This window comes from Protopterus annectens, chromosome 11.part0 (genome assembly GCF_019279795.1).
Source record: "Protopterus annectens isolate FY-2018-M chromosome 11.part0, PAN1.0, whole genome shotgun sequence".
In the NCBI taxonomy this organism is placed as follows: Eukaryota; Metazoa; Chordata; order Ceratodontiformes; family Protopteridae; genus Protopterus; species Protopterus annectens.
In genome coordinates this window covers 1,073,595,410-1,073,622,092 of record NC_056745.1, presented here as the reverse complement: position 1 = coordinate 1,073,622,092, position 26,683 = coordinate 1,073,595,410, and the positions used below count along the sequence as shown (strand labels likewise).

The 26,683-nt window shown below is 42.1% G+C and overlaps 1 protein-coding gene across 1 annotated transcript in view; it reads left to right on the top strand.

Moving 5' to 3' along the window:
• The window catches only part of CCHR11.PART0H12orf29 (chromosome chr11.part0 C12orf29 homolog), a 386,566-nt gene that overhangs the window by 263,178 nt on the left and 96,705 nt on the right, over window positions 1-26,683 (top strand). Inside the window, exon 6 of the mRNA XM_044088426.1 lies at window positions 13,333-13,502. Coding sequence (XP_043944361.1) covers window positions 13,333-13,502 — 170 coding nt within the window. The remainder of the gene's footprint in view (window positions 1-13,332; window positions 13,503-26,683) is intronic.

The window sequence follows — 26,683 nt, the reverse complement described above, 5'->3', positions numbered from 1 at the left end:
CAGGCTCTTTCTAGTAAGGTGCCTTACATGATTTTTCACAAAGATAGAGCGTCGCTGCGTGCTAATCCATCTTTTCTTCCTAAGGTGGCTTCATTAGCCAATACTAATCAGGCTATAAATTTACCAGATGTTCATCATGTTTCACTGTTGCAGTCATTACACTTGGGTTATCCTGCTAGCAGGCTACCCGCAGTCGGCCTGAATTCCAAAGTCCTGGTCCGGCGATGGTTGCTGTCGCCTCTTCCCTGACGTCAGTGCGCCAAGGGTATATAAGATACAGCAGATGCCATTTTCTTCAGTCTTTCTTGCCACCCTTTGCCCGAAGCAAAAGCAGTTCGCAAGTGCCGGTCGGCCACCTCCTGAGATTTTCGAAATTGAATTTCAGAACCGAAGTCTACAATAAAGCTAAGTACCCCATTAGGGAAACCTTTTCTTGCTCCAAACCGATGACAGTAAAAGTTAACAATTGTATTTCTTGTGGGAAGCAAATACCTCATAAGGATTTTCACTCTTACTGTATTCCTTGCCTAGGCCCTGACCACGACGTTGCTAGTTGTCGGTTTTATGCTAGATTCAACCAACGCACTATTAAGCGTCAGTTTGATTTCTTACTTTGGCCGAAGGTTTAACTACATAATGCCGTCAGAACAACCGACGACCGGAATTCATAAAAAAACACAAAGACAAAGAAAAAGACAGGCATCTGAGGTCCAAAACCGACGACGAAGCCTCTTCTAGGCCAGTCGCCAGTTCGCCGGTTCTCAGTGACACCCGCTACCTCAGAGCCACAGGCCGCCTCCGACTCCCATGTGGAGACATCTAGGCCTCTGGAAACTCAAGGTATTGGGCCTATGGAAACTATTCCCTCAGGTGGGTCCGGAGCAGTTGAGCAGGCATCGGCTTCTGAGTGTGTTTTCAGACCTACACGGCTTACTATCAAGGCAGCCAAGGCAAAGTCTAAAACACCATTAAAGACAAAGAAACAAGTACAGCATTCTCCTGGACAGTCATCCATGCCAAAGAAACAGATGCTTAAAATGGCCGAGGACCTAATTACTTTGATCAGGGGTTCCCATCCCCCTCCTGATAAAAGGCCTAGGCAAGACACTGACTATGACTCCTCTGACCAGGTTTCTATTTCCTCTGATTCCTCTTCAGACCAGGGATATTCTCTTCTTCCCTATGAGGACTCTGACGCTGAAGAATCTATTCCTTCAGCCTCTCCTCCTGAGGATTACTCTTTTGGGGAAACCTTGCACACCATGAGGGAGCATTTCCATTGGGAGAGCCAGGATTATTCAGAATCCAAGAAAAGGCTCAAAGACTTTCTTTTACTGCTCCAGCACAGGCCCCTTGCTATCCCCCCTGTACTAGATATTGTTGATGATGTTTTTTCTGAATCCAGTTTGTCTCCTGATTCTTTACCCCCTGCACCAGTCAAGCCAGATAGGTACTACAGGGTCCCAGACTCTCATAAATTTCTTTATAAAAACCCTGCTGCTGACCCAGAAACAATTTCTCAGGGTCCCAAAGGGGTCAAGGCTTCCACTGCAAAAAACCCTGTTCCCTCTGATAGGGATTCTAGAGCACTGGATAGATGGGGGAAGAAGTTTACACTTCTGCTACTTTAGCTGTAAGGGCTTTAAACTGCCAGTTTCACATGCTTAAATATCAACAATACCTAATGTCTTTGCTAAAACAGAAAATGCTTACAAGCTCAGAATGTCCAGACAATAAGGAAATGCAGGATTTATTGCATGCAGCTGAACAAGTGGGAAACCATACTTTGCAATGTGGTTTTGATTCATTAGAGGCTTCTTGCAGAGCCGCAGTTACAGGTTCTGTCATTCGAAGGCATGCTTGGTTAAAAGACCAAAGTTTACCTGATCATGTTAAAGCAAAATTATTGGATGCTCCATTACAGCATGATACTTTGTTTGGTGGTGGTGGTGCTGCGGTAGCGTTGTCACCTCACAGTAAGATGCTGACCGGTTCGACTCTCAGCTAGGGCGTCTTCTACATGGAGACATGCGTGAATGGGCATACCTTCGTTGAAGGTTGTGCATTAGGGCTGGCAACTCGGCACGTAAAAATCAACTGCCAATCATTAGTGGACCGGAGTTCCGCTGTGGCAACACCTAACCGGGAAAAGCCGAAAGACACAACAACTTTGTTTGGTGTTAAGGCAGAAGAGGTGGAGGATAAAGAAAATCAATGCAGACAGTAAAGGGTTTCTTACAGGTTCAACCACCTAGATTTAGCAGGAACTGGCCTTCTAAAAATTGGTCCTTTCCAGTGTCAGACAGGCCACAAAGAGGCAGATACAGACGCCCAAGAGGCAGAACTCAGCCCCAAGACTCATACAGACCTAAACAATGGGGTGCTTCAGCCCCCAAAGGTAGAGAAGACAAATCACAACCTTATAGGAAACAGTCCCAATGACTTCCCTCTACAAATGCCAAGCACTTACCTTTTGGCAGCACCCTTAGGGGGAAAGCTAGCACTTTTCTCACAAAACTGACACATGATCACCCAGGACAAATGGGTACTGAATATTGTTTCTCAGCATTACAGGTTCCACTTTCACACCCTACCAAGGTCAAAAGGTATGCCAGACCTGCCACAAAACGAATGGGCAGAGGCACAAAAACAAATTCATGCTCTCATGGACATGAGAGCTATTCAAAAAGTACCACAGCAAGAACAGGGGCAAGGATTTTACTCAAGACTTTTCTTGGTACCCAGAAAGGACAAAGCCTGGAGACCAATACTGGACCTGTCAATTCTAAATACTTTCCTGGATGTTCCAAAATTCAAAATGTTGACACTGCAGCAACTTCTACCCATGCTGGGCAAGAAGGCTTGGCTAGTTACTTTGGACCTCAGAGGCATACCTGCATGTCCCAATCAGACAATCTTGCAGAAGATACCTCAGATTCATAGCTGGCTCAATGCATTACCAATTCTCTGCACTGCCCTTTGGCTTATCTACTGCGCCAAGGGTCTTCACAAAATGCCTGGCACCAGTAATTGCATTTTGCAGACAAAAAGGAATTCAAATATATCCCTTCTTGGACGACTGCCTTATTCAAGCAGAGAGCAAGGACATTCTACTAAAGCATCTGGCATTTGTAAAAAGATTACTAATTTGCCTAGGGTACACAGTAAACGAAAAGAAATCAAAACTAGTGCTCTCTCAAGAGATAATATTCCTGGGTGCAAGCTTAAATACAACTGCCCAGATGGCTTATCTCACGCCAGACAAGCAAAGGCAACTGACTCATTACTTTCAAATGATGGCAACAAAGACCCAGCTACCTGTAAGAAAAAAATCTGCAGGCTTTGGGCTTTATGGCATCCTGCATCCTGCTAATTCCATATGCAAGACTGCATATGAGGAAGCTACAGTGGTATCTAAAAAGTGTTTGGACTCAACATTGCCACAGCCTGGAAACAGTAATAACTCTTATTCCCTGCCTGCAACAGGAGTTTCGATGATAGGCACTGGCCTGTCACCACAACAAGGGACAGCCTTTCACTTTACCCACAGCCAGGCAGACACTAACAACAGATGCATCGGATTATGCCTGGGAGGCACATATGGCAGAAAAATGTATTCAGGGCACATGGGCCGTGGACCAAATGCATCTTCACATCAATCAAAAAGAGATGCTAGCTGTACAGAATGCCCTGACAGCTTTCAAGGATCTACTACATCCAGGACAACTATTACTAAAGATGGACAGTACTACAATTATGTGGTACATAAACAAGCAAGGGGGCACACATTCCTACCCCCTCTGCAGGCAAGCCATGACTTTGTGGAACACAGCACTGACCTATCAAGTACATCTGCAGGCACAATTCCTGCCTGGAAAGAAAAATACTCTGGCAGACTAACTAAGCAGAAACCTCATGGACCCTCACGAGTGGAAACTAAATCCACAGGTATTCAGCATGATAACAAGGAAATGGGGATGCCCAGATGTAAATCTTTTTGCCTCCCCTCACAACTGCCAACTACAGAGATTCTGCACAAGGACTTGTCACTCACAAGCATGGAAAGTGGATGCTCTGTCATTCACCTGAAAATCCCTAACAGTTTATGCCTTTCCACCACTGCCTCTTCTTCCCAGGGTGCTCCTAAAAGTCAGACAAGAGAAGCTAAAAATGATTCTGATTGCCCCAGACTGGCCGCGCCAGCACTGCTACCCAATCCTAAAGACCTTGTCTCAAGTCCCAGCCTGGACTTTACCTCAAATTCCTCATCTTCTGACTCAACAAAACAATCAGAAACTGCACAGCCAGTTCAGAACCTTAAATCTGGCTGCATGGCAGATAATATAGCCACTCAGAACACACCTCTCTCTAAAGCTGTTATGGATGTCATTTTGAAAGCCAGGAGGCCCAGCACCAGGAAATCTTATGCAGAAAAATGGAAGAGATTCTGTGCTTGGAACCCGGCACAAGGACTTGAACCACTTGTTCCAAATATTCCTCAGATTTTACAATACTTAACTGAGATGCTGGACAAAAGCCTCCTTCTCATCAATTAAGATCCATGCCTCTGCCATTTCAGCTCATTACAATATGGAACCTCCTATTTCCTCACATCCACTACTAAGGCAGTACCTCAGAGGGGCAAAAAACATAAGACCCCCAAGGAGAGCACCGATACCTACATGGGACCTCAACTTTGTCTTAGAAAAACTCACACTGCCTCCTTTTGAGCCAGCCAATACAGCTGATATAAAATTCTTATCATGGAAAACTGCTCTGCTCCTAGCAATAACTTCAGCAAGAAGCGTCTCAGAGTTACAGGCATTAATGGCAGTGGAACCTTTTTATCATTTTTCATCCGGACAGGGTTTCTCTAAGGACAAATCCAACATTTATGCCAAAGGTAGTATCCAGTGTGGCTCTTAACCAAACCATTCATTTGCCAACATTTTATCCAAATCCCCAGTATAAAGGGGAGAGACTACTGCACTCTTTGGACATACACAGGCAGCTACACTTCTACATGGACAAAACAAAAGCTTTCAGAAAAACTGAGCAACTTTTTGTAGCATATGCTGCAAGATCACAAGGAAAGGCTATCTCAAAGCAGACTGTTTCAAAATGGATAGGACACTGTATTCGTTTCTGCTATGTACAGCATGGCAAGTCAGTGCCTAAGAATATTAGGCCACATTCTTCTAGGGCAGCAGCCACTTCAGCAGCCTTTCTTAGAGGAGTACCAACCAAGGAAATTTTGGAAGCTGCAACTTAGAGTTCAGTGCACACCTTTACCAAGCATTATCACTTACCTCTTTACTCTAAATCCAGAGCAGGCTTTGCCACTGCAGTTCTGCAGGGCCTCATAGCCACTCCTAATCCTATTTAGACCCAGTCGCCCTACCTCAGCTTTGGGATTCAACCCAAGTGTAATGACTGCAACAGTGAAACATGATGAACATAGTACAGTTGTGTACCTACCATAAATGTAGATGTTCGAGTGTATTCACTGTTGCAGTCCAGTTTACCCACCCTCCATCCCCCTTTCTTTGCTGGGACTTATCTATACTTCTCTATCCTATACAACCTATGCGGTGTATTTGCTTGTAGATGAAGGTATTGTTTTTATTTTACTGTATGTTTTTATAAGCAGTATGTATTGCCTACCTTCTTGGGGGCACCGGACATCTGGGGCAAGAAAAACTGAAGAAAATGGCGTTGGCTGCATCTTATATACCCCTGGCGCACTGACATCAGGGAAGAGGCGACAGCAACCGACACCAGACCAGGACTTTGGAATTCAGGCAGACTGCGGGTAGCCTGCCAGCAGGATAACCCAAGTGTAATGACTGCAACAGTGAATACACTCAAACATCTACATTTATGGTAGGTACACAACTGTGCTTTTTTTCCCCAACTTCCAGAACAAAGGGGAATAGAAGCTGCATCTGCTTGATGTTCATAGACAACTGAGATTTTATTTACTTAAGACGAAACCCTTTTGTAAGTCTGACCAACTATTTGTGTCTTATGCTAAACCTTTTTTTTTAGCCAAGCCAGTTTCCAAGGTAACAATTGCTCACTGGATGTCTTTATTCATTGCACGAGCCTGTGCTGTGCAAGGTAAGTCCCTGCCAGGACAAGTGAAGGCACATCCCACCCGATCTATGGCTCCGTCAGCTGACTTTTGGTCTAGGGTGTTTCTGGACGATGTCTGCTCGGTAGCTACGTGGTCTTCATTTCTCATTACAAGCTGGACATTGTGTCTAGGAACAGAGAATTCTTTGGCTCTGCGGTGCTCTGGAATATCCTTCCATGAGGGCCACCCAGGAATCTGTGGTAGCTGGTGACTGTGTCCCACAGGTTGAAGACCAAATTAAGTAAACAACTTCAGATAAAGAAGTTATGTACTCACCATAACATCCCATCTGAGTAGTTGTACTTCATTTGTCTTCAACCTTTCCCCCCTCCTTCCCCTTGACCTTATCATGGATGCAGTCTGCATTTAGCTTTGCATAAAGTGTGTGGCCCTTGACTGTGTCCAGGCCTGGGAGTGTCATGGAGATTCTTGTTAGGATAAGGTGATATTGGGTCGGGTATATGATACCTCTTAGGCAGCAAACTCGATCTGAAGGGAGAAGGGTGATGGGGCATTGTGGGTAAGGGGAGGAGTTTGGAGCTCGGATCCATAGCTGAAAAATGCGGCCGTGTCAGATCCGATGTGAATCCGAAACCCAAAGGTAGAAGACAAATGAAGTACAACTACTCAGAACGTTTTGGTGAGTACATGATGTCTTTTTTTTTGTAAGGGTCTTGTCTCCTCCATAGCCAACTGTCCAGCATTTCTAAATATACTAAGAGATTGCGCAACACTGAAGTAAGCAGAATCTTTCATACCCTTTGTGATCTCACTGTAAACACTGGCTAGTTTTTGATGAAGTATGGGAACTGACAAAAAAACGGTTGTCTATTCCTATTTCATCAAAAAAAAAAGATTTGTCAAAATGCTGTACTCCTCTATATGTGTGTGTGTATATACCACACAAGCTTGCAGTTCTTGAACTGAAATTTTGCAACAAGAGTAGGCAACATTTTTGAGCAGATTAGCTTCTTTTTTTGCCAGAAGTTTAAAGAGGCTGTGATGTCACTGAGGAAGGTAATCCTTTCTGCTGGTGTCAGGCAAGATGTGCTCAAATACCCATCTTTGGCACTGGAGTCAGGATACTATATTTAGAGCCATTTGTAGTTTTGAGGACTTGACACAAAAGTGACATGCAGTGTAAATAAAAACTAGACAGCTGGGCATACCTTTAGTGAGATGTCAGTGTTGTAAGAATGACACTAGGAACTTAAGTGACTAAATTATTGCTGTAAGAATACTTTGTAGATAGAAGGTGAGTGGAGAGGTAGAAAAAGTGCTGCATGTGATATGTAGAGGTATAGAAATTAACTAGCATATAAAGATAGGTAGTTTGCTTTGACATATGAACACGCTTTGCAAAGTGTGAGAGTGAGTGCGTGCGCGAGTGTGCGAGTTGTCAGATATGTTCGGTATGCATCCTCGATGTGACGTGCAGGGTAGATGAAAAATGTTGCTGATGTATGAATAGAGATTGCCGACTAAAGTGCCTCTGGCAATGTAGCAGGTAAGTATGACACATGAAGATCCTATCTAGTGAGTAAACATTTTTATAGAGAAAACCAAAATTTATGAGACGTAAGCACCACCCAGACAGCTGTGTGAAACAAATGATAAAAAGTTCTGTATGTGGGTGTTAAGGTTACTCATTAGTTTAACTTCACTGGTGTACAGCGAGAAATGATCAAAAAGTATTTTAGAAGACGTTATCACATGACTTCTGACTCTTAATTCTTATCCTGCTCTGAGGAAACATTAATTGCCATTATATGATATATTCTATCATCTGCACGTTGGATGCGTAATGTAGATCCATTACCACAGTTTTAAAAGTACTCACTATATTAATTGATCTTCAAAGCTGACCCTATGCAGCAGGTGAGATGCATTGATGTAGCCTTGGTGTACCCTATCTCATGGCTTTTGTTTTAATTTTGAGATCCTGCAAACAGGGTTTACATTGCTTTTAGACACACACGTGACATTCCTACACTGGGATTAAAGAATGCTTGCAGACCTAGATTGAGTATTTTTCATCCACACATAGTGTCACACCTACAAAAAAAACTCTTAACTGTCAAGGGTGTGGAAAATGCCAGTGTTTACTTACAGTTCTGCTGGTATGGCACTACAGCTCGAACATCTGGATGGTTGGGGTTGGTACAGAATGAAGATAATAAAGCATCCTCTCCAGAGGCCATTCAGTTGTTTGCTGAGTACTGATGTATCTGTCATGTTTTAACTCAAGGGCATTTCTGCTTCAAGTGTAATACTTAGAAGAAGACTTCTTGACAGGGTCCCAGAAACTACAGAAAGGAGCAAAATTAGCTTGAAAGGTAGAACATGCACTTAACCTACTAAAGAATGCACTTTTCTAGGTGAGGCAGCCTAAGTTATAGTGCTTGGTGTAATGTGTAGTGGTGATCAAATAGCTATGGCACAGATGTCTCTTCAACACGCTCTTTAAACATACATTAATGACAGCTACCTCAGTGGTGGAATGTCATTTCATCTCATTAGCTAAATGCCCTTTAGTCTGTTGATGATTAAAGGCCTTGCAATTTGCAGATCCATTAGGATAAGGTCTGCTTGATCTACAGTTCTGTCCTTGATTACGGACATAAGAAACAGCCAAATGGTCTGCTTTTCAGTGACCATGAACATGGAGATAGAATTATAGTTAGTGATTCACTTTCATAATATGGATAGTATATGCCCCCTTGACACCCCCATCCAGTTATTTTCAACATTAAGAAAGTACTGTGGACTGAATGAACTGTGGTATTCTTTGGGGGTGAAATGAGGATACTTCCTAAGAGAAACAGTCGTAACAGATTATGAGGCAGGAGTATTTGCACACACAACCTTCACCTGTCACATTTAGGCTTTTGAATACTGGCCAAGGCTCTTGCCACCCCCGTAGTGCCTTTTTTTAGACAAGGCTCAAAAGACAAACCCATTGCCGTAAATAGCACAAGTAGCAAAAAACTGAGGGTAATGCTACTCAATGCCAGAAGTCTAAACCTCAAAATGCATGCACTCGAGGCACTCCTCAGTATTGAGAAAATAGATATATGTGCAGGAACAAAAACCTGGTTTAAGGCTCCAGAGAGCACCCCAGCATTACCAGGCTACAACTCATACCATACATTTTGGTCACAAAACCTGGACCAAAATACAAAAGGTGGGGGAGTATCCATATTCATCAAGGATACCCACACCTCCAAGTTAGTGGCACAGCACGATGCTTCAGAGATCATCCACGTGCAACTAACAACGGGCAAAACTACTATTCAAATTATAGCCTGCTACAGATCACCCACCATGTCCCAGGACCCCCACTCCGCATTCCTGGAAACACTGGGAAACATAAAGGTCCTACCAAACACCCTGATATTGGGTGATTTCAATTACCCAAACATTAACTGGGAGAACTACTCAAGTACAAACTCCCTTGCCCAACATTTTCTAGAATTTATAAACTCAAACGCCCTGGATCAACTGGTCAACACCCCCACCAGAGGTGACAGCATATTGGACCTGGTCATCACCAACATGGGCGACCGGTGTTCCACACCAGAGGTCAACCCCTCGCTGGTTAGATCTGACCATAAACTAATCACTCTGGATATCCACATTCCGCCACCACCCTGGTCAAGGAAACCACCGTGAAAAACTTTTCAAAAGCAAACTTCACGTTACTTAAGACCGAGGTGGGAAGTTTCAAAGTCCCCATGCTAAAGGATAACGCTGTCCAAGCTGCAAAATCCTTTACTAATGCACTCTACGGGCACCTACAAGAATGCATGGATCATGCTATCCCATGCAAAACCAAGACTCACTCCTCCGGGAAAAGGAAACCAGTCTGGTGGACCCCTGCCATAATCAAGCTATACAATAGAAGGAGGAAACTAGTACAGAAAAGAGTAAAATCCCAAGGAGGGAAGACATCCCTGATCAGTATCAGCAAGAAACTATGTTCCCTCATAAAATCATCCAAGGCTAGCTTCGAAAGAAAAATTGCCATGGACTCCAAAGATAACCACAAGGCATTCTTTAGATATGTCAAGAATCTAAGTGGCAATTCTCAGATCTGCTCGGAGTTAGTGCAGAATGGCACAAAATACACTGAACCGACCAATATATCCAACATACTGGCAGACAGGTTCAATGCAAACTTCACCCCCCTCTCACCCCCAAAAGGGCCCATAACTATACCAGAAGAATGTAGTGCCCCTGAAATCACAGACACTCAGGTTAAAACAGCCCTCTCCAAAGCCAAAAATACAGCATCAATGGGACCGGATGGTGTCCCAGGCTGCGTCCTGCACAAGCTCAAAGATGAACTAACCCCTCACCTAAACACACTGTTTAAACTCAGCCTCTCCACCGGCTACATGCCCACAGAGTGGCGCACAGCAGCGGTTATTCCACTCCACAAAGGTGGAACCACAGCAGGCCCCGGGAACTATCGCCCTATAAGCCTGACTAGCTTGGTCTGCAAAGCTATGGAGTGCATCATCATGGATCTCATTAACAGAGACATTGGAAATCTCCAAACACTGGACCCTACCCAGTTTGGCTTTGTTAAGGGCAGATCATGCCTCCTAAACCTGGTGGACTTCTTTGAGACAGTTACCATGGCTATAGACGAGGGAAAGGTGGTCCACACAGCTTACCTAGACCTCGCAAAGGCCTTTGACACCATTCCCCACTCAGGTATTATAGACAAGCTCACCAGCCTGAACATAAACCCCTGCATCATGAGATGGGTTGCCAACTGGCTCACGGACAGAACCCGCATGGTAAGAATTGCGGGAGCTAGGTCTGACTCTAAACCGGTTACAAGTGGCATTCCCCAGGGCTCAGTACTAGCACCCCTCCTGTTTGGCATATACTTCTCAGAGGTACAAGCAAGCACAGGAGGACTATGGCTGACCAAGTTCGCAGACAACTGCAAACTAGGGGCTATAATTGACTCTCCGGCTGACACAGACATCCACCAAAAGCATCTCACTGAGACAGATACCTGGTGTCAAAACCATCGCTTCAAGCTAAATGCCAAAAAGTGCATACTCATCCCCTTTGGAAAAACCAAAGTACCCACAAACTGCCACATAGGTGATAGCCCCCTAAATACAGAAGACGTAATAAGGGATCTGGGGACCCAAGTAGATAGTAACCTCTCCTTTGATAATCACATTGCCAAAGTGGTTAGAAAATCCTTCTATGTGGCTCACCTAATCACAAAAGGGTTTGCATCCAGATCAAAAGAGGTCATTGGGCCCCTCTATGCATCACTCATCAGACCCATCATAGAGTACAATGCCCCATTTAGGATGTACCTTACAAGACACCTGCAACAACTGGAAAGACCACAGAGGATCACTGGCCTCAAGCAGATGCCCTGTACAGCTCGACTGAAGAAACTCCAGCTGTACTCTGTTGCATACCGCCTACTCAGAGGTGATCTCTGTCTGACATACAAGGCCATGTCCAACCCAGAATTGATGGACATGCTCCACCTAAAGAAAACCATATCCCCTCGAGCCACACGCTCCAGGGATCTAAACCTCACCACAACAATAAATAGGACGTACTGGAGGGACAGATTCCTGTCCCAGAGACTTCCCATGCTCTGGAACAAGATTCAAATCTACATTAGACAGAGCTCCTCACTAACTCTCTTCAAGAGAAACCTTGACGAGTGGATGGGAAACAGAAAATTTACCCCAGGGATCACTTCAATGGCTCTGCTGGACAGAAGCACAAGGAACTAATCTAAGGGGGCAGTGAAAGTCAACACATTCCGGCTAGGCTTATAAATGCCTTCGGGCAGAAAGCCTAGTGCCTACCTATGAACCTAAGAGGTCTGCTAGGCAGAAGTGATAGGCAGAAGGAAAAACATTTTCCAGAACACAGACCTCCAGTCTGCCCAGTCATCTGCTTTGTACAGCAGGTTATGACCGCATGTTGCTGTTGTACTTCCGGCTGCAAAAGAAAAGCAGATTTTCTTACTGGGGTTAGAGAAGAGGGATCCCATTCAGGGGCTGCTCTGTCTGCCTAAATTGAACCAAGTCTTGCCTTTGAGCAAGTCATTGTATCGATATTCTAAAGTAACTGAAGTATGATCAAAAACATGGTTCAGACAAGGCAGGCAGGCATGAAGAACATTGAGATTAAGTATATGAGGATATATCTCAGCCCAAATAAGGAATATTTCTAATTTAGCAACTTATATTTAGCCCAAATAGAAGGCTTCTGTTCAGATTCTTACACTACCAAGGCGTTCTGTTTGCTGAAAAGATGTGCAGTGTACCTGAGGGGACCAAGACAAAGGCCTGCATTTTGAGTATTTGCAGCTGTACTGAAACTGCTGAAAAAGGGTTTCTGGAGAGGGTTGAATTTTAATTCTTACTCTGCTTCATTTTTGCAGAAGCCTGCTAAAAAAGATCCACTTTTTATATTGACCTTTCTAGCCTTTTGTAAATTGTTTTGTGCTGCCTTTAATAGTAAATTTTGAGTGTACATTTTATGCTGATGTGGATTGTGTTCTAGGTTTAGTAAGAAGAAGAATGGAAGTTGAATATGGCAGACATGCTTAACAGTTCATGACCACAATGATTGTTTCAGAATTTAATTCTGGGATTTTCAGGTGACTGAAGCACTGTGGGAAAGAAGATGTTGGCTTTTCCAGAAGATCATAAATCAAGTACAGAAACAGCAGACTGGCTTGAAACTTAGATGCAGAGTTAGCAGATCTTCAAATACTAGTTGAGGAAGTGGGGGAAACACTCTTTCCCTTTCACATTGCAAAGACACCTGTGCTGCAAGCATACCATTGGAAGTAGAAATTATCCCATATAGAGTCGCTTTGGTGAGTCATCAGAAGAGCTTCACCCTTTGGAAGTTTTTTGCAGATTGAAACTTCAAAGAAGGTCATGTGTTTGTGACCCTCCCCAAAATTCAAAATAGTGGTTAAAAATATTATATATAGAAAATATAAGGACCAGTGAAACAAATATTCTATCTAACACTGTCTAATGATTTTCTATGTCCAGAACTTGTGTGCTGAAAAATGGCATTAAGAATGGGGTTTATTTCAGTTGCATTTTTCTATGAAATGTATAACAGCAGGTGTAGCTTTTAGCAGATCTGGTAATATTCTCCCGTTTTTTTTTTTTTTTTTTTTGAAGCACTGGGGAGTAAGAAGCACCCGATTCACCTCCTTGTTTCACATGGAACGATTCCAGTACAGAACCCCCCAGCACTGAATCAGAAGGATCTCATTTCTTGGTTTCAGGAGAGTAAAGAAGGAGAAATAGAAGGAATCGTTTGGCACTGTACTGATGGGACATTAGTAAAGGTATTCTGAATAGTTGTGCAAATACAGATTAAGCACAAAAGCGTAACTTGAAGTCCTCTGCTGTCTTAAAGCACCTGTACCTCATTTTAACTGACCTTCAGATTATTAGCTGTAAGGATTCTGTAATTACATTTTAAAATAGTTTAGTGAACCCTAGAAATTTGCCTTTTGGCCTTTTATTTTTGTGACTGGTAATAGGTTGCCACCTTCCCTGGCACATATTTATTTTATTTATTTATTTATTTGTCAGAAAAGCTCCACTTGCTTACATTACATTATATTAAGTTTTAGTTAAATACAGAGTAGTTACATTTCTGTTTACATTTATACACAAACAGTAGTTACACTTATGCATTCTAAGATTTTTTAAATATTAAAAATACTTTGAGAGGTGAGATAACTATCCATGAGAAAAGATATAACTTAATATTTCTAAACTGTAGAATTAAATGCAAGCCATTGTTTCTAATGCATAATGATCATCTCTACCATGTCCACATAGTATTGTCCCAGTTAAGAGATGCCATTAATGTCTGTGAACTGTTTTCTCTGTAAATGAACATCGTATCTTCCTCTAGAGTGCAGGCTTCAATTTCTTGGTAGAGGAGACAGCTGAGGTGGTAGCATGCAAGGCCGGGGAGGTGGCAGAGAGATGGCAGGATAAGGGGTTGGAGGAATGCTTTTCTGAAATCTTACCTGTACAAGCCTGCACAAAAGAAAAGATTAGAGAATATGATGGGTATATGGCAGTCAACACGTGAGAAGGGCTTGGGAGGAAGTCATCAGAGAACTGAGAGAAAGATCATTTCTATAATCATACCTTTAAATGAAGATAGGGGAGCATCACGGAAGAGAAGGGACAGTAAGCAGTGGGAGAAAATAGACATGAATATAGCAGAGGAACAAAAGAACAAGCAGTACTAGTTCTAAGCAAGGCTGGGTGGAATTACTTTGCAGGGCAAGGAGTCTTGGAAGAAATACAAGGAAGTTGCAAGCAGTGATGTGGGAAAGCTTGTGGACATTGCTGCTATGACAGAATTGTGGGCCTGTGATGGGAGGACATGACGTTGCTTGGATGTAGATTTTATAGGTTGTTTAGGAGAAGCAGAAATGAGAGGGGCAGATGGGGAGTGGTAGTTTACATAATGAGAGGGCATTAGATGTGAAGTTTGAGAAGGAGGAGGAATACCACCTCATAAAGCAGTGAAGGACAGAACCTAAGGCAAGTGACATTGTGGTTAAAGGAGAGAAAGAAGTGAGAAGATTGGTGGGTGAATACCTAAGGCATTTGAGGAAAGGAGGATGGGAGACTGAGTTAGAAAATAAGAGTAGAAGTGCTGAATCCATACAGAATCCGTACCTGACGGGAGCAGATTAGGAGATCCCAAGAAGAAGGGAGTTGGGGATTGAGCAAAGTGTTGAGCTATGCAGGGTTTAACTACAATGTTGCAGGACTGTACCAGAAGTGGTAGAATTCTGATGTGGTCCTTACCTTATCAGAAGTCTTCAGATATGTCAGTATGAAAGTACCATTAAACAAAAGAATAGCACTAATGTTGCGAGTCCACGTTACTCTTTTATTATCACAAAATAATATAAGGAATTAAGCGCTTTCGTCAATGAAACCTTGACTTCATCAGAAACAATTAGAAAGCCACACAACACATTCTTAAATATCATAAAATATCCAATGATTGGTGAATGTCTGTCACAAGATCAAAGAGCTAAATTAAGCAATAATATTCTTAAAGGGAAACTTTTTCTAAGAAGACAATGTTTAAAAATACAATTTCTACTTGTTAAAAATTTCTCCAAACCCAAAAATAAAATTTAAAATCTAAATAATACAATATTGGAATCCTTCTCAAAAGATGGAACCATTACCACTATGAATACTTTTAATGAAGCTATAAATTAAAGTAAAAATATTAAATAGCTTCTGCTTTTTCTTTTAAAATAGGGTGGATACTCAGGTAGCCATTTAAACCAGGGACAAGATTTGCAGCCAACCTCAGTTGCCACATAAGCTCCTTTTTATATAATAAATTCTGCCAATCCCCTCCTCTAGCCTCCTGTTTTATGTAATCAAGTATTGCAAATTTATAACCTGTGTAATGCTCGCAAATAATACTATGCTTATACAAAGCATTAGTTTCTTTTTTATTTTTAATATCATACAGGTGTTCGTACATTCTAGTTTTGAGTGTTCTTTCAGTTTTCCCAATGTAGAACGAGTTGCAGGTATTACACCTAGCTATGTACACTAGTCTACTGGAACAGCAATTACCTCCCCTAAGGTAAACAACACTTTTCATTGTATTTTCCAAATAAATCACTGGATCTTGGAAAATATAAGAACAATATTTGCATCTACCACAAGATCTAGTGCCTCTTTCTACTACTTTTTTATTTTTGTTGTCAATAGGTACATGTTGTACTCCCTCTAAAATTCTTTTAATGTTTGGTCCAATCTTTGTAGTAAAAAAAGGTTCATCTCCTACCACTTTGTATACCTCATGATCTGCTTTGAAAATACTCCAGTTTTTCTGTATTACTTTTTTTAGCTGTTGACATAAAGGGCTGTATTGTACAATGCAAGTTTGTTCAAAATTAATACTATTTGCTTTTCCACTTTTTCCATCATATTTTATAACTTGGTTTTTGTTTTTATCTAAACCCTTACCAAGAAGGGGTATATATTTTTCCGCCACTCATCTAGGACTTCTTTTAAACTGTTTTCTACCAAGCCTGCAGGGTAACCCCTTTCCAAAAACATACTTCTAAGAAGTTCAAATTCACTTTTAACATCTTGATACAAAGATGTCATCCTGGCTACCCTAACGGCTTGTCCTTTTATATTCTTTTGAGATAGGAGGTGATGACTATTATAGTGCAAGTAGTTGTTACAGAAGGTATGTTTTCTATAAATCCTAGATATAAATTTTTCTTGATCTTTAATAATTTTAATATCCAAATAACTAATTTCATGGAAGGCATAATGAAAAGTAAATTTTAAAAATTCTGTAGTTTGATTCAAGTACTGTATAAATAAAGGAATACTAGCCTGATTTCCGTTCCATAACATAGATATATCATCCAAGAAGCGGCAATAGTAGGATATGTTCTCATAAAACTCACTTTTAAACAAGTGTTGTCTTTCCCATCCCAATAAAACTAAATTGGAATAGGTGGGGGCACATGCAGCCCCCATAGCTACACCTCTGACTTGGTAAAATTCACCCTCAAAATAGATGTAATTGTTGTCCAAAATTATTTCCATTATTTCACTAATCAGTTTAACCTCATCATTATCTAATTTGGACAAACTATATAGGGTTTCCTCAAAAAAGGATAACCCCTCCCGCTTTGGAATACAGGTAAAAAGGTCAATTACATCAATAGTCAAGAGGTGTACATCAGCATGCCACTGATTGTCCTTAAGTTGCCCAAGAAAATCCCAAGAATCTTTGACCAAATGTGGACATGAGTCAATCACATGTTTGATCTTCCTGTCCACAAACACAGATAAATTGTGGGTCTTAGATCCGGCTGCCGCCACTATGGGCCTAAAAGGAGGGTTCTCTATACTCTTATATATTTTGGGTATACCAAAGATAGCGGGAATTTTTGGATGCAAGTTGGTTAAAAAATCATAAACTGTCTTATCAATTCTTTGATCCATCAAATATTCATACAGAAAGCTGTCTATTCTTCGGTAAGGTATATGAATCTCATTCCTAGAACATACTGAATAATGGTTTTCATTAAACAAAATCTCCTGCATGGCGTTAGTGTAATCAATACTATTGTATAATGCAACACCTCCTCCCTTGTCAGGAACCATAACACGAATGCTCGTATCATTTCTCAATTGGTCAAGCAGATTCCTCTCTGTTTTGTTAAGGTTGCAAAAAGTTTTTTATGACAACTCCAGATCTCGTAAATTTCATCCCTAATAACCTTCTCAAATGTACCAACAAGGGGATGAAACGGGGGGGGTTAAAAGTACTACTTTTCTTAAGACCTGTCCTTGCTTGATTAACAGTGTGCTTTTCATTCTTGACATTTATTAATTTTAAATTAAGTTTCCTTAAATATAGCTGCAATTCCACAAGTGTATCAGCTATATCAGGTGTTCTAGTAGGCACAAATTTAAATCCTTTAGAAAATAAGGAGAAGTATTCAGATGTAATTTCCTTATCTGTGTAGTTTAAAATATGGAAACCATTCATAGTATGTTGTATTTTTAACAGGTTATTATTAAAACTAAGGGGTATCTCCTACCATCTTGGAGAATTTCTGTATTTTTGCACTGCCTTGTTGTAGGCAGGAAAATTCGCCTGCTTGCGATTGGCTATTCTTTTGGAGCGCCTGGGTAGGGGAAAATCCTGATAACCAACACTCTGTTCCTCATCTTCTAGGATAAATTGTTCTACTTCATTTATCACCTCAAGGTCTATAGAATTAGTAATAAATTAACTAGATGGACCACCACTGAAACAGGCTACATTTTCTTTATCATATCCTATTAATCTTTCAGTAGGATAGACATTTTTGTGTTGGTATTGTTTCCTGTCCCTGTTTAACTTCTTGGCTTTCTTATTAAAAACATTGTCACATTTTGTACCAACTCTGTTCAAAACCTTGTCATACAATCCCTGATACTGGTCAAAGAGTAAATCAGAAACAATCATTTCATTTAAATGCTCAACTTCTTTTTGTAAATTACTCTCCATTTTTTCATATGCCAGCACACTTTTTTCAAGTAATTCCAGGCCCCATTTATCAAACATGTTAATAAATTTGTTAATACTTTCTGAGTCATAATGTATACCAAAAGGAAACTTAAGGCCCTGCGGCACTATTTTTCCTTTTATATGAAAGTACCATTGGTCAGTCATTATGGCACTGTGTGGTTTAGAGTGGGGAGAAGGATAAATGCAGTGAGCTGTGGGAATGCCCATGTTAGATCAGGGATCAAAAGCAAGTTGTGAAGTTGAGTATGGGTCAGGGACTGTCTACTTGGGGCTATGGCATAGGAACCAAGGAAAAGGCAAAAGAGAAAATGGAAGGCTTGGTCAGGTAAAAAGTTACAAAGGCACAAAAGTATAGTGCAGTTAGCAAATGCATCAAAAAGGGCAAGATACATCCTTTAGCTATGTAACAGAAAGGAATAAGGGATAGATCTGGGGAGGTTGAGGAAGGATAGGAAAGAGATCACAGAGAACAAGTGACAAACCAAGGGAGTGAAAGAATAGTTTATTTCACTCTGCACAAATCATTAGAAAGGAAGATGTCAAATTGTTAAGGAGTTACTGCAGTCTGTGTAGAACGGTGCTTGAGAACCAGGATAGAGCTGGAAACATCATTTCTTGTACCAAGGGAGAAAGAGTCATGGGTACCAGCTGGGCTTGCCTTCTAGAGTCATCCAGAATCTGGCCAGTGTATTATCAAATCCACTGCTGGAAATCAAGAACAGATCGGTTGCTAGAGCAGAAAGAGCTAAGACCAGAAGACAGGAATGGATGGTGCAGGAAGAATCCAGAGAATAACAGTCTGATTATCCTGATAGCAGTGGTATAGAAGGTTATGCACAAAGTTTGGAGGAGAGAGGAAGTTTTCCTAAGGGACGGCAGTATACAGGACAGAAGCTAGTAAGGCTTCATATCCAAGAAAAAAAAAAACTGTCTTTAAAACTTAATTCACTTTTATGATTGGTTGTGGTGTGATTTGACAGTTGGAAACCAGCAGATGTGGTCTACCCACATAGTAGCATGTCTTTTCATGATGTCTCCACACAGGCATCATCTAAGAGCAATGCAGAGATAGGGTGGGACTGAGTCAGAGAAAGTACATTGTTGCATACATAGAGGATATAACACAGAATGTTGTGATGAGAGGTTTACTGTCAGGAGCTCACTGATGGATTACTGCAGAGGATGGCCCTAGGCGCCAACACTCTTTGATATCTTGATTTCAGACATAACTGAGAGAACAGAGAACAGGATCAGCCACTTTGTGGGTGGCACAGAGATAGGTGTAGCAGGCGAGGATTAGGGAAGAGTTTAAAGAAGAAAAGGCTGCCAGATAGGGCAGAAGGGTGGTAGTTGAGGTTCAGTGCCAACAAATGCAAACACTGCTCTTTGGGCCAAAACAGCACTGGTGTGAACTGTCATGTGGGGGAGTGGAACTGATGGCAGTAGAGCAGTTAAATGGTCTGGAGGGATTGGTCTCACCTTGATTCGACTTCTTTGAGCAGCATGAGGGACAGTACCATCAGAAAATCCAAAATAATGCATGTCCATAGTTAAAAAAATATATATAAAAGTGCACTTGGAGTCCACACCAAACTGCAGAGTAAAATGCTTTAGTAGTCCACAGGATACACAGATACATGGCAAGCAACACACGTAAACACTGTCAGAATAGAATGCTTTTTCGTCCACATAGAGACTTCATCAGATGAATTCATACCTTTTATACTCCACTCTAATTTATACCATTAACAATCTAGAGCAACCAATCAAATCTGCCAAACAATAATTTACTTTGAAAATAAAATATTGTAGAAATAATACTTTAAAAAACTTGTAACATACATTAAAATTGTATAACAAAATGTAAATATGTACAATATAAATATATATAAATGCATATAAATACATGAAAAGGCATACTTAAAACGTAACACAGCTGTTTTATTCCCAAATACAATCTTAATGTGCCATCTAGTGGTCAAAGAAAAAAAAAAAAAAAAAACTAAAATTATAGCTTTGCTGCTCGCAACTTTAAAACAGGGGCTAAAGACACTGCTTCATTTAAACCAGGTGCCTTGGTAGCTTCTAAAGTCAGTTGCCAGAATAATTGATGCTAGTTTTCATTTTTTTGTGCTGGAAGTTTCTAAAGTCATTAGAAAGGGCTTATGAAGAATATCTAGAATTATTATGCCAATTGACTTTAGAAGCTACCAAGGCACCTTGTTTAAACGAAGCAGTGTCTTTAGCCCCTGTTTTAAAGTTGCAAGCAGCAAAGCTGTAATTTGTTATTGTTATTTTTATTTATGTTGTGCATATTTACATTTTGCTATACAATTTTAATATATGCTATAATTTTTTAAAGTATTATTATTTCTTCAGTATTTTATTTTCAAAGTAAATTATTGATGTTCTTCGTGTTTCACTGTTGCAGTCATCACACTTGGATTATCTGCCTGCAGGTAGCTCTCAGTCGGCCCAAATACCAAAGTCTTGGGATTTCTGCGGCGGATGCTGTCGCCTCATCCATGATGTCAGGTCGTCAGGGGTATAAAACATGCAGCCAACGCCATTACATCGCTTTTCTTGCTGTGCAGGAGCCCGAAGCAGAAGTAGTTCGCAATGCCGGTTGGCAGCTACCTGAAATTTTCTTTTTTCGAGTTTCAAACCTGAAGTCTTCTAAAGCTAAGTACCCCATTGAGGAACCTTTTATCTTGCTCTAACCGATGTCAGAAAAAGTTAACAATTGTCTTGCCTGTGGAAAGCAAATACCTCACAGAGATTTTCATTATTACTGCGTCACATGTTTAGGCCCAGATCACGACTTCTCTCGCTGTCGGTGTAGTGCCTTGTTCAACACCTCAACTATTCGTCATTGGGCAATTTTTGTCTGTAAATTCTTTTGCCCTCGTTCTCCGTATTCTGAAATGGCTTCAGTAAGCCATCCGACTACCGATCTTACAAAAAAACGCAAAGATGACAGAGACAGACCGCATAGGTCCAAAACTGCCAACGATGCTTCCGTTAAGCTAGTCGCCAGTCCGCTGGTACTCGGTGAGGCGCTTTTGCAGCCCCTGTTACCGCTTCTACAGATTCGCAGGTCTCTACTGAGACCCATTCAGAGTCCAGTATGCCGCGAGATGCTTCTTCGACTGTGAAACCCGCGGATGTCTCTACCTTGGATGGGTCCGGAGCCGCTGTACAGGCACCGGCTTTGGAGGGTGTATTCAGACCTTCCGATGTTCGTATCAGATGGGGTAAGAAGGTTTATACCTCTGCAACTCTTGCCACCAGGGCTTTAAATTGCCAGTTTCACATGTTGAAGTACCAGCAGCATATTATTGATCTAATTAAACAAAAAATGTTGTTGATTCCTGATTGTGCAGAAAATAAGGACTTACAAGACTTAATGCATTCTGCAAACCAAGTCGGTAAACATACTTTGCAGTGTGGTTTTGATGCCTTAGAAGCATCTTGCAGGGCTGCTGTCACTAGGTCTGTTCTGAGAAGGCATGCTTGGCTGAAGGAACAAATCTTGCCAGACCACGTCAAGGCAAAATTACTTGATGTTCCATTAAACCAAGAATGTTTGTTTGGCTCTAAAGCAGAAGTAGTTCTTAAAAAGATGGAGGAAAAACCTAAATCCATGCAAACTGTTAAAGATTTCTTACAGGTACAGCTACCTAGATTCAGTAGGCATTGGCCTTCAAAAAACTAGTCCTTTCCAGTCCCTTCTAGACCTTCTCAGTCCAAGCCCAGGGGCAACAGACCACAAAGACTACAGTCTCAGGGTATGCACAGATCTAAACAATGGAGTGCTCTCTCCTCAAAAACTGGGAGTGGTAAGCCACCCCCCTATGGAAAAAGTTCTCAGTGATGTGTCCTTAATCCTTCCCAGCTATGCTGCACCCCTAGGAGGAAAAGTCGCCCTGCATGCAAAAAACTGGGAGTATATTACCTAGAACCGATGGGTCTTAAACAGTGTATCCCAGGGATACAGATTCTATTTCCACTCTCTGCCAACCCCAAGCAGATTGCCAGACCTTCCTCCAAACCAGTGGACAGAGGCCCAAAAGCAAGTACTTTCTCTTCTCACTATCAGGGCTATTTAGCCTGTGCCAACAGAGCAAAGTGGACAGGGTTTCTACTCCAGGCTGTTCCTGGTGCCCAGGAAAGAGAACTCTTGGCACCCTGTTCTGGATCTGTCATCCTTAAACATCTTCCTGGTGGTACCAAAATTCAAAATGCTTACACTCCAGCAGCTCCTTCCTATGCTAGCCAAAGACTTAAAAGAAGCTTATCTGCACATCCCCGTAAGGGAATCTTGCAGGCAATGTCTACGTTTTGGGCAGGCTCTATGCACTATCAGATGTTCTTCGTGTTTCATTGTTGCAGTCATTGTTCAGGATGAAACTCCAAGTCATTACATTTGGGTTATCTGCTTGCAGTAGCCCTCAGTCGGCCTGATTAACAAAGTCTTGGGTCCTGCGTCGGTTGCTTCCCTTCTTCCATGACATCAGGTTGTCAGGGGTATAAAACATGCAGCCAACGCCATTACATCAGTCTTTCTTGCAGTGCGGTGCCCAAAGCAGAAGCAGTTCACAAGTGCTGGTCGGTCGACTCCTGAAATTTTCATTTTCGAGTTTCATAACCAAAGTCATCAACTAAAGCTAAGTACCCCATTGGGGAAACTTTTGCTTGCGCCTTACCAATGTCAGTAAAAGTTAATAATTGCATTACTTGTGGAAAGCAAATACCTCATAAAGATTTTCATTCGTGCTTTATTCCTTGCCTAGACCCTGACCACGATGTACCTTGCTGTCGGTTTTGTGCTTTATTTAATCAGCACACTATCCGTTATATTTTGGTTCTCTGTTTAATTATCCAGAAATGTCATCGGTTAGCCATCTGACTACTGGGATTTCAAAAAAACGCAAAGATAAAGACAGAGACAGGCTGCCGATGTCCAAAACTGCTGACGACGTTTCTCCTAAGCCAGTCGCCACTTCGCTGGTACTCAGTGAGGCGCTTTCTTTTACATTAGGAAGGTTTGTGGCCTGCACTATGGTGGCAGGACAGGTAGCTTACATCTTCTAAGTTGGGAACTGCTGATTGAGGGCTCAGTATCTGTTATTCTAAAAGTGTATTGGTTCTGGTTTAAGCACTTGGGCTTCAGGCCAGTTATTTTACATTAAGAAGGTTCGTGGTCTGCACTCTTGTGGGTGGAGAGGCTGGACTCTGCCCTTCTGAGCTGGGAATTTCTGGTTAAAGGCTTATAGTACCTGCATATTTGAACTGTTTCTTACTGAAATTGGTATACCTTGTTTGCTGTAGCATAGACTAGATCCAGGCCTGCTGAATCTAGCTTTGTTTGTATGCTTGTTGTTTGTTTGCTTGTTATTTCCCTGAAATGCTAATTCCACCTAAAACACGGCTTTTCAGCGCTTCTGTGGATCCCTAGTGATATCTGCATTGCTTACTGTACTTATTTCCTTGCTTCACTTGAATGAAAGTTACTGTTTGTCGTTTTTGCATTTAAGTTACCTGTAGCACATTGCATTTAAGTTACCTGGCACTTGCTCACTAAAGCAATTGTATAGGTCAGCGCTAAAAAATTAAAAGCACTACACCCTCACAAACTCCCCTTGAGTACCTTGTTCCCCATTGGCCCTTTTTTTCAATTATAAAGGAATTCCCAATACTATTCTAGCATGTCCAAAGGTCAGTTGTCAATTTCCTGTCCGGTCCAGCTGGTGAATCTGGGAATCTTGAGGCAATGTTACAACTGCCTCATGTACACAGGCAACTCTCTCCTCCTCCCAACAAATTCCAACACATGTGAGAGATGCAATCATATAGCCAAACTGGAGGCTAAGCTCTCTCAACTCAGTACTGACGTAACCAGTCAGGAGGAAAAGGAAACCACACTCACTACATTCCAGTCTCACATAGACCTACCACGACAGCAAACCAAACACATAAACACACAAAAACATACTCGGATGCTCTAAATACAAATCGGCCTAAGCAGCAGAGACCTCCAAAGCAGACACCCAAGCAATCGCTACCCCAAAACAAAACACGTGCAACAGATAGCTCACAAAGCCAGTGTGCCGAACAGTCACAGCCCTTAAGGCTAAACAACACACCTGATACACTTGTAATAGGTGACTCTATCATCAGGCACACTGATGTCCCGCTCACCAGGCTGAACAAGGAGAAGGTCACGGTGAGCTGCCTGTCGGGCACTAGGATCCACCACATAACTCAAGCACTCGGGTCACTCCAAGGCAAGTACAAATATGACTCAGTCATTGTCCATGCTGGTGTGAATGACCTGAGACGTACCTCCCTGGACTACATGAAAAGAGACATAGAGGAGCTCTCTGAGCAAGTAGCCCAGGCCGGTATGACCCTGACCTTGAGTAGCATCTTACCTTCACCAAGAATGATGCCGCAATATGAAGACAAGATGATCAATTTCAACAAATGGCTTAAGTATTGGTGTAATTCAAAGGGGATCCAATGCCTGTCAGCCTGGGATAACATGCTCAACAAGCCACGATGCTTCGCTAGGGACGGCTTGCACCTATCACCCCTGGGCTTTCGAATATTGACAAAGGCTCTTGCTACCCCTATAGTGCCTTTTTTAGGCAAGGCTCAAAAGACAAACCCACCTCCATAGGTATCACAAGGGATATGAAACTAAGAGTAATGCTACTCAATGCCAGAAGTCTAAACCTCAAGATGCATGCACTCAAAACTCTCCTTAGCATGGAGAACATCGATATCTGTGCAGTAACAGAAACCTGGTTCAAGGCTCTCGAGAGCACCCCAGCACTACCAGGTTATACCTCATACCATTCTTTTCGGCCCCAAAACTTGGACTGAACCACAAAAGGAGGAGGAGTATCAATATTCGTCAAAGATACCCACACCTCCAGGTTGGTGGCACAGCACGAAGTATCAGAGACTATCCATGTGCAACTAACAGTGGGTAAAACTGCCTTCCAGTTTATAGCCTGCTACAGACCACCTCCCAAACCCAGGAACCCCACTCGGCCTTCCTGAGAACACTGGAAAATATGAAGGTCTCTCCAAACACCATTATATTGGGCGACTTCAACTACCCAAACATAGACTGGGAGCATTACTCTAGCTCCAACACCCTAGCCCAAAGGTTCCTAGAATTTATAAACTCAAATGCTATGGAACAACTTGTTACCACTCCCGCAAGAGGGGAAAACATACTGGACCTGATCATCACCAACATGGGGACTCTATGCTCCAGACCAGAAGTGTATCCCTCACTGGTAAGATCAGACCATAAACTAATCTCACTGGATATTCACATCCCGACCCCACCCCCTGCCCAGAAAACCACAGTGAAAAACTTCTCTAAAGCAAATTTCACACTCCTCAAAACCGAGGTGGAATCCTTCAAAGCCCCCGGACCTGTGGAAAATACGACCCAGACCGCAGAATCCTTTATAAATGCATTCTATGAACACCTTCAGGAATGCATGGATCATGCAATCCCAAATAAAACCAAGACCCAATCCTCCAAAGGCAGACGTCCTGTCTGGTGGACCCCAGCCATAAACAAACTATACAATAGAAGGAGGAAGCTACTACATGATAGAGCAAAATCCCAAAAAGGGAAGGCATCTCTGATCACTATTAGCAAAAAACTACGGGCACTCATAAAATCGTCTAAGGCCAGCTTTGAGAGGAAAATTGCACAGGACACTAAGGATAATCACAAGGCTTTCTTTAGTTATGTTATGAACCTGGGGGGGGAATTCCCAGATATGCTCAGAATTAATCCAAAATGACAAAAAATACACCGAACCCACAGACATTGCCAACATCCTAGCTGACAGGTTCAGCGCAACCCCCCCCACCAAAAGGGCAAATATCTATCCCAGCAGAGTACTGCCCCCCTGACATCTCAGATGCTCAGGTAAGAGCCACCCTCACCAAAGTAAAAAACACAGCATCAGTGGGACCAGACGGTGTCCCGGGCTGCATCCTACATGAACTCCAAGAAGAGCTAAACCCAAACATAAAACTACTGTTAATCTCAGCCTTACTACAGGATATGTACCCAAAGAGTGGTGTACAGCAACGGTGGTCCCTCTCCACAAAGGTGGTGCCTCAACGGATCCTGGAAACTATCGCCCCATAAGCCTGACTAGCTTGGTCTGCAAAGCTATGGAAAGGATCATCATGGATCTTATAAATAAAGATATTGGGGACCTACAGACACTGGATCCTACCCAGTTCGGCTTTGTTAAGGGCAGATCCTGCCTCTTAAACCTGGTTGATTTCTTTGAAACAGTCACCAAGGCCACTGACGAGGGGAAGGTGGTCCACACAGCCTACCTGGACCTCGCAAAAGCCTTCGATACAGTACCCCACTCTGGC